At 31.9% G+C, this 17086-nt stretch overlaps 1 protein-coding gene across 1 annotated transcript; it reads right to left on the minus strand.

The window, feature by feature from the left end:
- Positions 1-964: 964 nt before the first annotated feature.
- On the minus strand, positions 965-16809 carry LOC139874558 (uncharacterized). Its single transcript, XM_071861973.1, has 3 exons — positions 16170-16809; positions 3903-6481; positions 965-1840 (listed from the first exon to the last, which is right to left on the minus strand). The coding sequence occupies exons 1-3, from the start codon at positions 16807-16809 to the stop codon at positions 965-967; spliced, it is 4095 nt and encodes a 1364-aa protein (XP_071718074.1).
- Positions 16810-17086: the final 277 nt, after the last annotated feature.

Raw genomic sequence — 17086 nt, forward strand, 5'->3', positions numbered from 1 at the left:
TGATCTCATTAACTAGAAAGCGTTGTAGTAAGAAACTAGACTAATTTTGCAAAACTGGAAAGCCAACCTTAGATCACGATACACAAGTCAACTTACGCAAACAATAAACAAGTTACTTAATTACATAGAAAAACTTCTGAGATTTTTCTAGTTCAAAGTAACTTCGTTTCCATGTCTCCAAGAGGTCCATATGGCGATATAGGGTTGATTTTATCTTTCAGTATATATAAACTCAATGGTTTGAACGAGAACCCCAAAAATATACATACTGCAAGAACTTTTTTTTTTTCTTCATTTTACGAGGAACCCCTACTACGAACGGGTACATAGGGATTCTTAAATGTGAGTTTTATCGGTCACGGTTTTAGAAAACAGGGTTATGGTGAGTTCAACCAAAAGGAATTCGAGTTCGCTCAATCGCTCGAACTAATGGTGTAAAATCTCAATTGGTTTTAAAAAAAATATATATATTTAGTTGAAATATTTTGATCAATTTTCCGAAACGAAATATAATGACTGGAGCCCATACAAACTAACGTATTAGTCTGGCTCATTTTTAAGGCCCATAAACTAAAAGCCCGTTACACTCGATACACCAAAAGGAGAAATCAAAAACCGTTACGAATTACTCTGATTTTGTGACACATGACAATTAGGTACAAAACAATTAATTTATAACCAAATTGTTTTAACTAAAAATTGGAAGTGCACACAAAAAGCTAATTTTGGCACAAATCAAATATCAAATATTTATATATATTACATTTCTTTTACACTTTTGGCACCTACAAAATCAAGATCAAGCCAAGAACTTTAGAGCAAATGCATAGAATAGAATCATGGATCAAGATATCATCATCATCATCATATACATTATATAAACACATAATATTAGTCAAAATGTAATCAAACAAGCCTACTATAAACACATAATATTAGTCAAAAATAGTTTAATTAATCAAACTTAATTTTTTTTTTTACCATGCTTGTTCTTCTTAACATGATGCAACCATCCAAACCCTTTAAGAACCTTTGTAATCTTAACAAGATTAGGTTTCTTCATACCCAAATTCAATTTCCCTGTTGATAATTTTATAGCTTGTAAACAACACAAACGCCCATTACTCATTTCCATTTCATCATCTTCGTCTTCATCTTCATCTCCATCTTCGTAGTCATCAACAAAACTACTAATTCCGCCTTTGTAGCTATCATTTATCTTCGTTTCTTTCTTATGATTCTTTAAATTATCACTATTGTAATTTTCCCATAACGAATCCATACCTTCTTCCCCACCAATCGAATTATGTCGTTCTTCAAATAACTTGCACGCTAACGTTTTTCGCCATTCTTTTTCCTCCCTCGTTGATCCATAACTACTAAAATTACTCGATGAATTCGATCTCCATGAGCTCAATCTATCCGAATTTCGACTAACTTTATTATTTTCACTCGTCACCAATAATTCCATATCCGATCCACTAACCACATTTTTCTCTTCTTTTTGTAAATCTTCAAAATTCACGTTAACTTCAATAATTGTCTTACAATCCTCAAATTTATCAAATTCTTCAAACAAACATTCTAACCCTAACTCCTCTTGTTCTTTAACATCAGTCACACCAGTTAGATATGTAACCGATTCTTCTAGAATCTTCTTTTCTTGAGGTAATTCATCGTCAACTTTATCATCAAAATATGTGATCACATTTGTACTATCGAACACGATTTTGTAAATCTCAAGATCCTCAAATTGACGATCAATTTCGTGATTGTTTACTTCGTATAAGTTGGATTTAAGTTGTTGTACGACAATTTGAAGTATTCCAAGCTCTAATTGCTGCAAATTCGAACACAATGTGATCGTGATCAGTAACGAAAGAAACACGGTTACGATGAGATACGGAGGGATTAAGGAAAAGAATTTGATCAAGTAGGGAAAGAAATATATGAAGTATGAACAATAAAGAGGGTAAGATATGATACATGAACAGATTAGATGTAAATCATGCAGGATTATGTATAAAAGTAACTGAATTATGTGATTATTGGCCATTGTTGTATGATTGTGATCAGTTTTTTAGAATGGAATTTGTTAGAGAATGAAGAAGAAGAGAAGATGATAAGTTAAGTGAGAGTGTGTTTGGTGTTCTGTTTTTTTCAGGCTTTCTGTTATTGACTTTTTTATCATGCAATTTAGGACAAAAGTTGGTCCCCTATTATGATTTAGGATTTTTTTTTTTATAGTATTTAAGAATAAGAATTAGCATGTTTATAGGAATAAAAAAGGTAAAATTGACCTTGTGGGTAGTCCGTTTATCAAATTTACTTTTTCGCATATGTACGTAGTCTAATATATAATTATCTAGATTCGTTTGAATAATTTACATCGTCAATTTAAGATGTGTTGTTTTTTTTGAACTTGATAACATCTTGTAAAAATATTAAGACGTCAGATAATAAATTATCTTCATTGTAACTTAAGACTGAACATGTTTATTTTTTAATCTAATGAAGATTAAAATATACCGGCTAAATTATTACTCATTTTATTACAATAAAAGTGTTCACCTTACTGTTTGCGTATGTCTCAAATAATTTTCACTAGTATATGTCTCAAATAATTTTCACTAGTATATGTCTCAAATAATTTTCACTAGCAAAAAATAACCACTAAATATTATAAAAACTCTCCAATACAACAACAACAACAACAACAACAAACCCAATACCACCTAGGTGGTGCATGAGGGAGGTGAGATGTAGACAATCTTTCTCTTATCCGAGAATATAGATAAGTCATTTCTCTACTCAGAGTAAAACTCTCAACAGTAGAGAAAGTCGTCCATCTCTCTATTCGCCGGAAAGAGAGATTGCTTCCGAGTGGACCTCCGGTCAAAAAGTAAAAAATTAAAAAAAAAAATTTTTTTAGTAATAATAATAATAATAATTAACAAAAATAGAATAAAATAAAATAAAAATAAAATAGAAAAGAGACGCCATGAAAATGGTAACATCAAATTTTCATGAGTTTTAGATCATACCTGGAAATTTACTTTAAGCTCTAGGGGTCAGTCAAGACGCCAATAAGTCGACGCTTGTTGTCGACTTAATAACTAGAGCCATACTCCGACCAAAGACTGAAAAAAAAATGCATGGACAGCTACATTAAAAGTAAACGATAAGCATATATGCACACCTATATACACACATACATACATATACATACATAAAAGTATAAACATATACGTACCTACCTACATCCAATACCTACATACACACTGGCGGATCCAGTGTATTAAGAAGGGGGCGCCCGCCCCCGGTGGATTTCGAAATTTTAGTGCAAATTTTTTCGGTTTTTCGATTTTGCCCCTGGTGAAAAAAATTTTTGCCCCAAACCCTTCATATTTTTCCCCAAAACCTTTCGTATTTTGCCAAAAAACCTTCAAATTTTGCTCAAAAAACTCTATATTTTGTCTCAAAACATCTATATTTTGCAACAAAAAAAATTCCCTACGTTATAAAAAAAAAATTCGCCCCCGGTGAAAATTTTTCCTGGATCCGCCACTGTACATACATGCATACCTACATACGTGCGTGCGTACGTAATTACACACATACATACATACATACATACGTAAGTACCTACATACATAAACCACCATACATACATACACAACACATGCACACACATACACACAAAATACACACACAGACACAAAAACTCTCTAATGTATCCCATTTTTTTTTTTAACGGCCAAAAAATTTATAAAAATAAAAATAAAACGCTCCCTAGCAAGGCGCTAAGGGAGAAAATACAAAGGCGTAGAAAGCCATGAGTTTCAATTAGAAACTAAATGACCTCTATTTTTTATCCAGCGAAAAGAAAATAATCTAATTACATCAAAAATACTACTTTTACTACAAAACGCCTCGTTAAACACGACCCCGTTCCGAAATCTCCAAATAGCCCAAAGAAGAGTAATCACTGCCGCGACGATCCGATTCTTGTTTAAAGCCGACAATTGAACACCTTCTAGCCAGACAATAAATGTATCCCATGAAGAAAAAGAGGGCATCGAACAATCTAACCATAACCGCAATTTAAGCCATACCTCTAAAGCAAAATTACAGCCGAAAAATAAATGGTTCATAGTCTCCACCCCATTCGCACATACCGGACAAACAACGGAGTTTATCTCAATGCCTTTCGCGGAAAGATTCCAACGCACCGGAAGAGAATTTAAACGAAACCTCCACAAGAAGATATTAAGCTTTCGCGGGACAAATTTAAACCATAATGTAGGAACCGTATTCGACGGAAGACTGTACCTGTCTATATGTTCGCGAGCAGCTTTCACTGTGTATAAGCCATCGGAATTGATAGTGAACTTCCAACAATCTTCTCCAACCGAAAATTGGACAACATTTACCTCATCGAGAAGAGCATTAAAAAGTTGAGCATTTCTACCACCAATAATCTCCCTTGACCAAACCCAATGCCACTCGCCATTGTACCATTTATCCGCGATAGAGTCGTCCTTATTAACATCCAAATGGAATAAACGATGGTAACGGGACGCTAACGAGGAGCTCCCACACCATACATCGTGCCAAAATTTTATACTCGAACCGTTTCCAACTTGCAAAAGAAATGCATCATGAGTGAGCTGGCCATTTGAAGTCGACGAAATGCAATCAGAAACGATGTTAGACCATATGCTCGAGCAGTCTGTGGTCTCAAAATAATGTCCATGAATCGATTTGATGATAGAGGCCCATAAATCGTTTGAGTTGTTTAAATATCGCCATCGCCACTTATTGATTAAGGCAATATTAAAAGCTTTGAGACTGCCAATGTTTAAGCCTCCTTGATCGAATGAAGCTAAAATTTTATCCCACTTCACCCATGGCATCTTTTTAACGGTGTCACTCCCGCCCCAAAAGAACCTCGCCCGAATAGATTCAAGTTTTCTTAAAATCTTTTCTGGGCATTTGAAAAGGGACATAAGATAAATGCCAAGACTGCCCATAACTGATTTCACCAACGTTAATCTACCGCCCGAAGAGATTAAACTAGCCTTCCACGAAGCTAATTTAGAACTGAATTTAGCAACCAAAGAATCCCAACTTGAGATACGATTCATGTTCGCACCAATAGGAACACCTAGATAATTAGTCGGGAAAGACCCGACTCTAGCCCCCGCAGCAACCGCATAAACCTCGACGTCATGGGAGACAACCCCAACCCCGAAGACATGAGATTTATTAACATTAACTTGTAAGCCCGATACCAAGTGAAAAACTTTTAAAATAAGTAGAATACGACTTAGCTCTTGTATGTTCCATTCTGAAAGAATTATAACATCGTCCGCGTATATAAAATGAGAAATATGAATACGCTCCCTCCCAATTTTAACACCACGAATAAAGTTCGTTTCCATGGCCCGTTGTAATGCAAGATGAAGCCCCTCCATGACCATAATGAACAAAAATGGGCTTAACGGATCACCCTGACGGAGACCTCTCTTAATAGGAAATTCTCGGGTCGGACTACCATTTACTAAAACAGAAGTTTTAGCCGAAAAAAGACAGCCTTTGATCCACGCGCACCACTTGTTACCAAAACCCAAAGAAGATAACATGAATAATAAGTAATCCCAATTAACAGAATCATATGCTTTCTCAAAGTCCACTTGAAAAAGGAGCATTTTCCTATTTGATTTTTTAAACCATGAAATAATCTCGTTCAACATAAGAGGACCATCAAGAATCTGACGCCCTGAAATAAATGCGGACTGAACAGGACTAATTATCTTATCAATTACGAACAGTAAACGATTCGTGAGGATCTTCGTAACAATCTTATAGAAAAAACCAACCAACGAAATTGGCCCGAAATCTGTAATAAGGACCGGATTCTTTACTTTCGGAATAAGCGAAATAAAAGCCGATTTAGCATCACAAGGCATCGAATAATTGGCAAAAAACGACGGAATATCCCTGCAAATATCAAATTGAAAAATGTCCCAGAATTGTTTAATAAAACGAAAGGAAATACCGTCGGGGCCAGGGGCCTTTGAACTACCACAATCCCACACCGCACGCTTTATCTCTGCGTCATTAACTTCGCGCTCTAGAAAATTAGCTTCATCAAGGGACAAGGTGTAATTAGGATTAATGTTTCCGAACTCAGCACCAGACTTGCACTCCTCAAATTTGGCTTCAAAGAAATTATAAAACTTATCCTTAATAGCAATCGGGTCATCTACCCAAGAACCATCAACCATAAGGCCCTGAATGTGTTGCGAAGCTCGTTTATATTTAAGAGAAGCATGAAAAAATTTTGTGTTTTCGTCACCCTCAACATCCCATTTGATTCTAGATTTTTGCAAAAAATCAATAGCTTCCAAATTATTAATTTCCTGTCGTTCCGAAAAAAGATCGTTACGAAGGTTGACCATATTCTCATCCGCGTTTCCTGCATCAATGACAACATCAAGCTCATTAATTTTTCTAATAATCTCTTTTAACCGATTAGACTCCTGAGAACGGGAAGAATGAATCCAGTTCTTTAAGTGTGACTTTAGCATACGGAATTTAGCAACGGAATCAAGTTGACAATCTGTACTTATTGTAAAGACCCGTCCTTATCCATTCGGACGAAATCTTCAACATTTGGTTCAATTGCGATGATCGGCTCCAAGTAATGTCTTTAGTATGAGCAAATGCACAGCGGAAGACTTAATTCGTACCTGAGAATAACATGCTTTAAAATGTCAACATAAAGTTGGTGAGATATATAGGTTTGATGCTAGCAGCGTTATAACTATGGACCACAAGATTTCATATATAAAAATATAATACACTCGCAAGTGTATAAAATCATTCTGCTTATGTTGAGGCCTCAGTAACCAACCTTAACAATAATATAATAAGTCATCTTCGCAAAGATGGATATGTACACTCGCAAGTTTATAAATAATCCTCGAAGTACTAAACATCCGCCCACTAGTTCCTATGTCTAGTGCAGCCTACTGGATGGGGGTGTTAAACCCGATAGATCTATCTTAAGGATTCGCGCTTACATGCTATTATAACATATAACTAAATTACCTAGCACATCAATCCGCAGAATATCATTTTTAATCACTTGTGTCCATAACGTAAATCATTTATAAAAACAGCGTATGTATTCTCAGCCCAAAATATTTAAAGTTTAAAAGGGAACTATATACTCACAATACTGTATTTTGTAGTAAAAATACATATAACATCGTTGAACACGTATAAGGTTGGCCTCGGATTCACGAACCTATAACAATTGTATATCTATTAATACATATAATGTAAATCTTCAAACTTCATTTATTAATATGTATTATTTATATGTTTATAGCTATATAGATTTTTATACTAAATTCCATTTTAAAACGTATACTTAAATTATATCTTAAATTATATTATGTATATATAGATTTATAATGATTAATATTTATACATACATAGTTATATTAATACTAATATTTACGAACATAATAATAATTGTATTATTTCCATAATGATAATAATAATAAACATTTTCACCATTTTGATAATAATAATAATATCTAATGTTACTAATAAAAATATTAAAATTAATACTTTTGTTATTAATAATATTGATGATAGTTTTTGATTATAAATCTCAAAATAATAATATTAGTGGTTTTTGATAAAATGAATAATTTAGTAATAATGATAGTGAAAATAATAATTTTTGATATTAGTACATAATAATAATAATTATAACGATCTTATTACTGACAGTAATCTTAATAATAACATTTTTACCAATAATAATAATAATAACTCCTAAATGTTTCTAATACTAATATTAATGATAATGATAATAGGTTGTGTTAGTTTTGTAATAATAATAATAATAATAATAATAATAGTTATAAGAAGAAAACTACCTCATAAAACGAATTCTAAAAAAAATAGCCCGCTGCAGGGCTCGAACCGGAGACCTCTCGCTAACCCGCAACACCCTCAAACCATCGGACCAAATCAGTTTTTATAATTAAACGCTCAAACCCATTATTTATAACTCGTAAATATCTTCTGTTATATTTCCTTCTTCAACCTCAATTCATAATCGAATGGAAAAAAAAAAAAAACATGACCAGGTATTTAACTAATGATTTAGATTCGTTTATTCAGATAGAATGAAAAATACTGAGTAATATCATATTGCAGATACGAAAAAATATAATCACAATCACAGTTGCTGTGTCGCATAAAAATTCAAGAACTCGATAATTAAACTTGGATTTTTGGAACGTTTTAACTCAGGGTTTCAACATGAAAGTGTTTATAAATCGCTCCACAAAACTTTTTGAATCGTCAATTTAACAGGAAACTTCAAAATACGTTCGAATTTAATCAAAGATCATACGGTTTTGACTTTTGTAAACAAGGGTCAACTTCCAAAATTCGATCTTAATACAGAGAATTGAGTCCTGGAACTTTTCAGGTAGATTAAACGAAATATTTCTAGCTTAATGGCATTTAAGGATTTCCAAATTTTATTCGAAATCGAAGATTTAAAAAAAATCGAGTCACGAACAGGGTCGATACCCTTTTTTTCTGTTTCAGCTTATCTTCTTTCTTTTTTTTAATTCACAAATGATACCAGTTATTTATAATGTAAAGAGTTGATTGCTGTTTAAAAGAAATTGTCTGATTGTGGAGCATCTCACGAGTATACAGAAGCACAAAGAAAAAAATATATAATGCCAAAAAAAATATATCTATCAAGTATCCATAATCTGATTTTATATATATTTATTATTTAATTTAATATTAATAATAAATATCTTATTAATAACATTATTAATAATAATAATGATAACAATAATAATAATAATCTAAATAAAACGAATTCTGATTCTTCTAAATTGTGAATTTATATATATCCGCGTATTTATGTAGTATATATCTGTATATGTCTTTCTTTATATAGTTGGACATTTATTAGTAATAATAAGTATATAATGATAATATTTGATAAAAACGATTAGTAATAACAATACCCCTAATAATACTAAAAATAATAAAAATATTAATAATATAATACTAATAATAATATGAATGATGTTAAAAGTAATAAAAACATTGATAATAAAGATTATAAATGAAAATGATAATTGTTAAAAAATAACAGTCGTAATACTTAATTATAATTTTACTATTAATTAAAATAATGAAATTAATAATTATAATTATATTAATATTATTATTAATAAGTAATAATTAACAATTCAATTATATCAAATTTTCTATTTATGTTAAGTAATGATAACACTGTTGTTCAACAATGGCAGATAAAGAGTTTACAAACAAAATCCCAATTTTAATAGTCACACAAATGTATATACCCATACATAACTATTTACATAATTGTTCGTGAATCGTCAGGCATAGTCACGGGGTAACTGATTAACTGAACATAGATTTCAAACATTCTAGACCCAATATTAAAGATTTTGCTTATCGTGTCGGAAACATATAAAGGTTAAGGTTTAAATTTGGTCGGAAATTTCCGGGTCGTTACAGTACCCACCCGTTAAAGAAATTTCGTCCCCGAAATTTGATTGAGGTCGTCATAAATAACAATAGGAATGTTTTCATGACGAATATGAGGTAATTATAGAGTTTTATCATTTTTGGAAGATATGGATAAAACGATTCAATCATGTGAAGCGCACAAGTGAAGCTTATCACAAAAGAATGAAATGATTGAATATGGAATTGTTTTAACCGATAACGTGATTAGGATTGATTTCCAAAATTTAAGGGATTTATGTAATATGATTTGATTCTTCGACGATTTAGGAAACAGAATTTCCTTTGATTTAATGCGGTAATCTGTTTCGATTTCTCTGTCGGATACTTTACTATAAATCCACTCCTTCGTTTCCTTATTTTCCACAATTCACATCTTCTTCCCTTTCTCTTTAATTCCTACTTTAAAACATTCACCAATATACTCCATCCCGACTTCGAGTCAAGCGAGTAATGGTCCGGAATTCGTAGGTATGAAATTCGGAATGAACATAACTAATGCTTTAAGAAAGAAATGGTAATGGAATGATTTTTGATTTGTCAAATTACCAGAATATCCAGAAGGATAGAACTAACTAGATGATATATTCTTGATATGTTTGGAGATTGGATAGAATGTAAGAGCCGTGTAACATGGCACATGATGATGGTACTGTGAATCATCACATTCCATTAGAAACTTAACATAACTTACTATAATATAATGAAGTTGATCAAGTTTCATTATATTATACTAATTCATGCATCAGTTCCTAACACTACTTCAAAACATTCATATTTTAAATTCGGAGGTTTCAGAATTTAGAAACTAACACAGTTTCTTTTATGATGTGATACAGATAGCGCGGGAAGATAGATGATTTCCGATATGAATAGTTATAAAAATATCTTCAGAAACATTGAGGATATTTATAATGAAAGATATGATAATATCTTGGAGCTTCTAATGCCGAAGGATGATGATGAAGAATAGTGTCAGCAAAGGTTTTAGAGTAAGGAGTAGGGTATGTACTAAGGATTTCAGCAGGCACTGAATCTTTTAAATTCTTTGATGTCAAACTTATTCTTTGTGATTTGTCCACGGCTTACTTCATAGTTTCACATAATCCGCTTTTTGGTACTAAATTTTCTATTGTGTGTTTCCAATACTCCGTTCTTTATCATCAACTTTTGGCTATTAAGACCATCTACAACATACTGCTTCGTCAGCATTCTCAAAGTTAACGGATCTGGGTCATCGGTTATCAAACTGAGGTGGTTTCAGGAGAATTGTGTTTTTAGATGGTTAAACGCTGATGATGGAATATAAAAGATTCTCCGGTAACGACAGCGAAAGAATATCGTGTATATATATCGAAACTAACCTTTCTGAGAAGTCGAGGTTAACTTGCTGGAGCTGTGACAAAATTGGCTAATTTGAAAAGGGATTGCAAAGTTATTTTGGGTAATAATAACACTAAAGAAATTAACACTGCTGCGTGTTAAACGTTGACTCAGTCTCCGAGAGTCTTACAGGAGCATAAGTCTTTTCTTCCGTAGATGAAAGCGGTTGGTTCATCCTCTTGATTGAGGGGTTTTCAAGAATCATGAAAGATTTGAACACGCATTGTAATTGTCGAGATACAAATGAGGTTTAAGATGAAATCAAGTGGCAAGCTTGAAGAATTATTTAGTTTCATATGTTATAATCAATATTTTAATTTAATTCATTTTAATTGTCCAAAGTTAGCAGTCCAATAGTCCGATGGTTCAATGATTCATATATAATTTAATATATAATATTCGAATTAAATAATACGTATCGTGACCCTTGTACCGGTCACGGTGTCGATCACAACTCAAAGTATATATATAATTTGGAATCAACTCCGACCCTGTATAGCCAACTCCCACCTTCACATATAGAGTGTCTACGGTTGTTCCGAAATATATATATAGATGGGTCGATATGATAAATCTAAACCTTGCATACGTGTCCCGTTATTTAAAGTGCGTAAAAGTAAATAACAGAAATTAAATGATGATAAATAAAATTGCGAGAATGTAAATTGCGATAAATTAAATGTTAATCAGTTAGCTGGGAACAGTTAGCCGGAACAGTTAGCGTGAAATCCTATCACAATTCCAATTAATTAATTCATTTGTTTCTAACACTTGTTATTTTTGTCCAATGTTTTCTTCGTTATGCCACTTGTTGGATTCTGATAGGTCAAAATCCAAATATGAAATTTGAATAGAAATAGTTATTCTGTGGTGAACGGATACGTATATCGGTGATTGCAAGTAGGATAGCAAATGACCGTTGAATCAGATTCGAAAAATGTACAGTGTAACTTATTAATGTGAAATCCAAATATTCCTCGAGTACTACCCACCCGTTAAAATATTTTCATCATTAACAGTTTGTACGAGAGAATTTTTAATTACAATCTTTATGAAAATATACTTGCATATATATTTTCATCGGATGTAATCATGGATTTAATGAGTCAATAAGATATTAAACTCATTTGTTTTATCGTTAATACTGGATTACATGATCTCTAAAACATTAGAGATTACCATGTCGAACGAAGGTAATGAGGTAGAACGTTACGTAAAGCGAAGGTAATCGATGTAGAACGATATATAGAACGAAGATTATACTTGAAGTACAGATGATGATATGGAGGAGTGTGATGTTGATATCCGAGGTACAGATCGTGATGTTGAGATTTACAATGTGATTGTGGTTGATGTTAAGAGTATTATTGGCGTTGATGATGATGATACAGATTATGCTGCTGGTGCTGCTGCTGATGTTTGTAACCTTCGCACCGTGTTCTCCAAAGTCGTCACACGAGCGCGAAGTTCGTTAATTTCTGCTAGTACATCGGGATAATTGGCGGTTGGAGTGAGCGGATGAAAAATATTCAAAATATGGGATAGTATATGATCGTGACTAGACACTCTGGAAACGAGAGAAAATGGTTTCTCGAACAGGTTTGCCGGTAAGTGCTTCAGGTTCATTGCCAAGAGGACAATTTGGTGGATGGAGGGAATCTTCGATGTGAATTTATTTTCAGATATCGGATGATATTCTAACTATATAGAATATCTATATATATATAGTCCTAAAAATTTCGTAGACTACGGAGGAATTTACTGCATATGTCAGGCAAGTCTACAGATATGCTAAGATATGAATTTTGTCTATACACTATCGATGCACTAAATGCAGTAAGACGTGTCTAGACTTGTGAATGATAAGCAGGCGATTCCCTAAGGATGATAAGTAGATGATTTCCGACTAGATATGATAAGCAAAACTTTTGACATGTAGACACGGTCAAAGTCCAGACTCATTAATGTATCCTAACAACTATTAGTCAGACACACTAATGCAAGACCTGGTTCACTAAGACCAACGCTCTGATACCACCTGTAAAGACCCGTCCTTATCCATTCGGACGAAATCTTCAACATTTGGTTCCATTGCGATGATCGGCTCCAAGTAATGTCTTTAGTATGAGAAAATGCACAGCGGAAGACTTAATTCGTACCTGAGAATAACATGCTTTAAAATGTCAACATAAAGTTGGTGAGATATATAGGTTTGATGCTAGCAGCGTTATAAATATGGACCACAAGATTTCATATATAAAAATATAATACACTCGCAAGTGTATAAAATCATTCTGCTTATGTTGAGGCCTCAGTAACCAACCTTAACAATAATATAATAAGTCATCTTCGCAAAGATGGATATGTACACTCGCAAGTGTATAAATAATCCTCGAAGTACTAAACATCCGCCCACTAGTTCCTATGTCTAGTGCAGCCTACTGGATGGGGGTGTTAAACCCGATAGATCTATCTTTATGATTCGCGCTTACATGCTATTATAACATATAACTAAATTACCTAGCACATCAATCCGCAGAATATCATTTTTAATCACTTGTGTCCATAACGTAAATCATTTATAAAAACAGCGTATGTATTCTCAGCCCAAAATATTTAAAGTTTAAAAGGGAACTATATACTCACAATACTGTATTTTGTAGTAAAAATACATATAACATCGTTGAACACGTATAAGGTTGGCCTCGGATTCACGAACCTATAACAATTGTATATCTATTAATACATATAATGTAAATCTTCAAACTTCATTTATTAATATGTATTATTTATATGTTTATAGCTATATAGATTTTTATACTAAATTCCATTTTAAAACGTATACTTAAATTATATCTTAAATTATATTATGTATATATAGATTTATAATGATTAATATTTATACATACATAGTTATATTAATACTAATATTTACGAACATAATAATAATTGTATTATTTCCATAATGATAATAATAATAAACATTTTCACCATTTTGATAATAATAATAATATCTAATGTTACTAATAAAAATATTAAAATTAATACTTTTGTTATTAATAATATTGATGATAGTTTTTGATTATAAATCTCAAAATAATAATATTAGTGGTTTTTGATAAAATGAATAATTTAGTAATAATGATAGTGAAAATAATAATTTTTGATATTAGTACATAATAATAATAATTATAACGATCTTATTACTGACAGTAATCTTAATAATAACATTTTTACCAATAATAATAATAATAACTCCTAAATGTTTCTAATACTAATATTAATGATAATGATAATAGGTTGTGTTAGTTTTGTAATAATAATAATAATAATAATAATAATAATAATAATAATAATAATAATAGTTATAAGAAGAAAACTACCTCATAAAACGAATTCTAAAAAAAATAGCCCGCTGCAGGGCTCGAACCGGAGACCTCTCGCTAACCCGCAACACCCTCAAACCATCGGACCAAATCAGTTTTTCTAATTAAACGCTCAAACCCATTATTTATAACTCGTAAATATCTTCTGTTATATTTCCTTCTTCAACCTCAATTCATAATCGAATGGAAAAAAAAAAAACATGACCAGGTATTTAACTAATGATTTAGATTCGTTTATTCAGATAGAATGAAAAATACTGAGTAATATCATATTGCAGATACGTAAAAATATAATCACAATCACAGTTGCTGTGTCGCATAAAAATTCAAGAACTCGATAATTAAACTTGGATTTTTGGAACGTTTTAACTCAGGGTTTCAACATGAAAGTGTTTATAAATCGCTCCACAAAACTTTTTGAATCGTCAATTTAACAGGAAACTTCAAAATACGTTCGAATTTAATCAAAGATCATACAGTTTTGACTTTTGTAAACAAGGGTCAACTTCCAAAATTCGATCTTAATACAGAGAATTGAGTCCTGGAACTTTTCAGGTAGATTAAACGAAATATTTCTAGCTTAATGGCATTTAAGGATTTCCAAATTTTATTCGAAATCGAAGATTTAAAAAAAATCGAGTCACGAACAGGGTCGATACCTTTTTTTTCTGTTTCAGCTTATCTTCTTTTTTTTTTTTTAATTCACAAATGATACCAGTTATTTATAATGTAAAGAGTTGATTGCTGTTTAAAAGAAATTGTCTGATTGTGGAGCATCTCACGAGTATACAGAAGCACAAAGAAAAAAATATATAATGCCAAAAAAAATATATCTATCAAGTATCCATAATCTGATTTTATATATATTTATTATTTAATTTAATATTAATAATAAATATCTTATTAATAACATTATTAATAATAATAATGATAACAATAATAATAATAATCTAAATAAAACGAATTCTGATTCTTCTAAATTGTGAATTTATATATATCCGCGTATTTATGTAGTATATATCTGTATATGTCTATCTTTATATAGTTGGACATTTATTAGTAATAATAAGTATATAATGATAATATTTGATAAAAACGATTAGTAATAACAATACCCCTAATAATACTAAAAATAATAAAAATATTAATAATATAATACTAATAATAATATGAATGATGTTAAAAGTAATAAAAACATTGATAATAAAGATTATAAATGAAAATGATAATTGTTAAAAAATAACAGTCGTAATACTTAATTATAATTTTACTATTAATTAAAATAATGAAATTAATAATTATAATTATATTAATATTATTATTAATAAGTAATAATTAACAATTCAATTATATCAAATTTTCTATTTATGTTAAGTAATGATAACACTGTTGTTCAACAATGGCAGATAAAGAGTTTACAAACAAAATCCCAATTTTAATAGTCACACAAATGTATATACCCATACATAACTATTTACATAATTGTTCGTGAATCGTCAGGCATAGTCACGGGGTAACTGATTAACTGAACATAGATTTCAAACATTCTAGACCCAATATTAAAGATTTTGCTTATCGTGTCGGAAACATATAAAGGTTAAGGTTTAAATTTGGTCAGAAATTTCCGGGTCGTTACAGTTATCGATTGCCAAGCATTACGGACAGTCGGTTCAAAATCAGGCCGTGCAAACTACGAGTCAAAAATCTTAAAATAGGTCGGGCCAAAATCCAATTTGTCTTGGAAAAGAAAAATCGGGGAATGATCCGAGTAACCGCGCTCGAGAACTGTACCTTTTAAATCATCTACAACAATCAAGATATTGTTAGTAACAAAGAATCTGTCAATCTTACTAAATTTGTTACCGGCCTTGTTACGCCATGTAAACTGAAGACCGCCAAGCGGGATTTCGAGCAAAGCATTAGAAAGAATAAAGTCATTGAAAACACGAGCATCAAGAGGACAAAATTCTGAACCACAACGATCATCCATGACTCTCACCGAATTCCAATCTCCCATTAAAATGTAATCGCCTGGATGAGTAGCCATGAAATTAGAAATCTTACCCCACAAGATAACTTTCTCCGTCAACGATTGAGGAGCGTAAACATTAACCATGAAAACTTGCAAGTTCTTTCTGACCCATTTACCTTTAACGATCACAAAGTTATCATCACACCACAAATCAGATTTTACAAAAGAGAAAGGATCCCATAACGAGATGATCCCTCCCGAGTACCCACGAGACAACGAGACCGCATAGTCAAAATTCGGATTTCCCCTAAGAGACCGTAACCTGAACATTTGAAAACGAGACATTTTAGATTCCTGAATACCCAAGAATTGAACCTTCAGAGATACACACGTTTCTTTTATCCAAAGTCTTTTATCGAACACTTTAGACCCGCAACTATTAATAGAAAGAACCTTCATTGAAAACCGTTGTATGCACGCTCCTGATTCAAAATATTGTGACACCCTTTTAAGTTGTAACCGAGAAGTTCTCCTAACCCGAAAATGTCTTCACTTTGATCGAGTGAAACAGACCCAGGCCGAGACATATATTCTTGATTAATTACCGTGAATGGAGTATGACAATTAACAGACGTACCCGAAACTTGCTGCCCCTCTCGCTCATTATAAACATGAGTGAATCCAGGTGGATAAGGCCTGCTGGAACTAGTATTTTCAACATTAATATCAACATCAG

The sequence above is a fragment of the Rutidosis leptorrhynchoides genome, chromosome 11 (assembly GCF_046630445.1).
Source record: "Rutidosis leptorrhynchoides isolate AG116_Rl617_1_P2 chromosome 11, CSIRO_AGI_Rlap_v1, whole genome shotgun sequence".
Classification (NCBI taxonomy): Eukaryota; Viridiplantae; Streptophyta; class Magnoliopsida; order Asterales; family Asteraceae; genus Rutidosis; species Rutidosis leptorrhynchoides.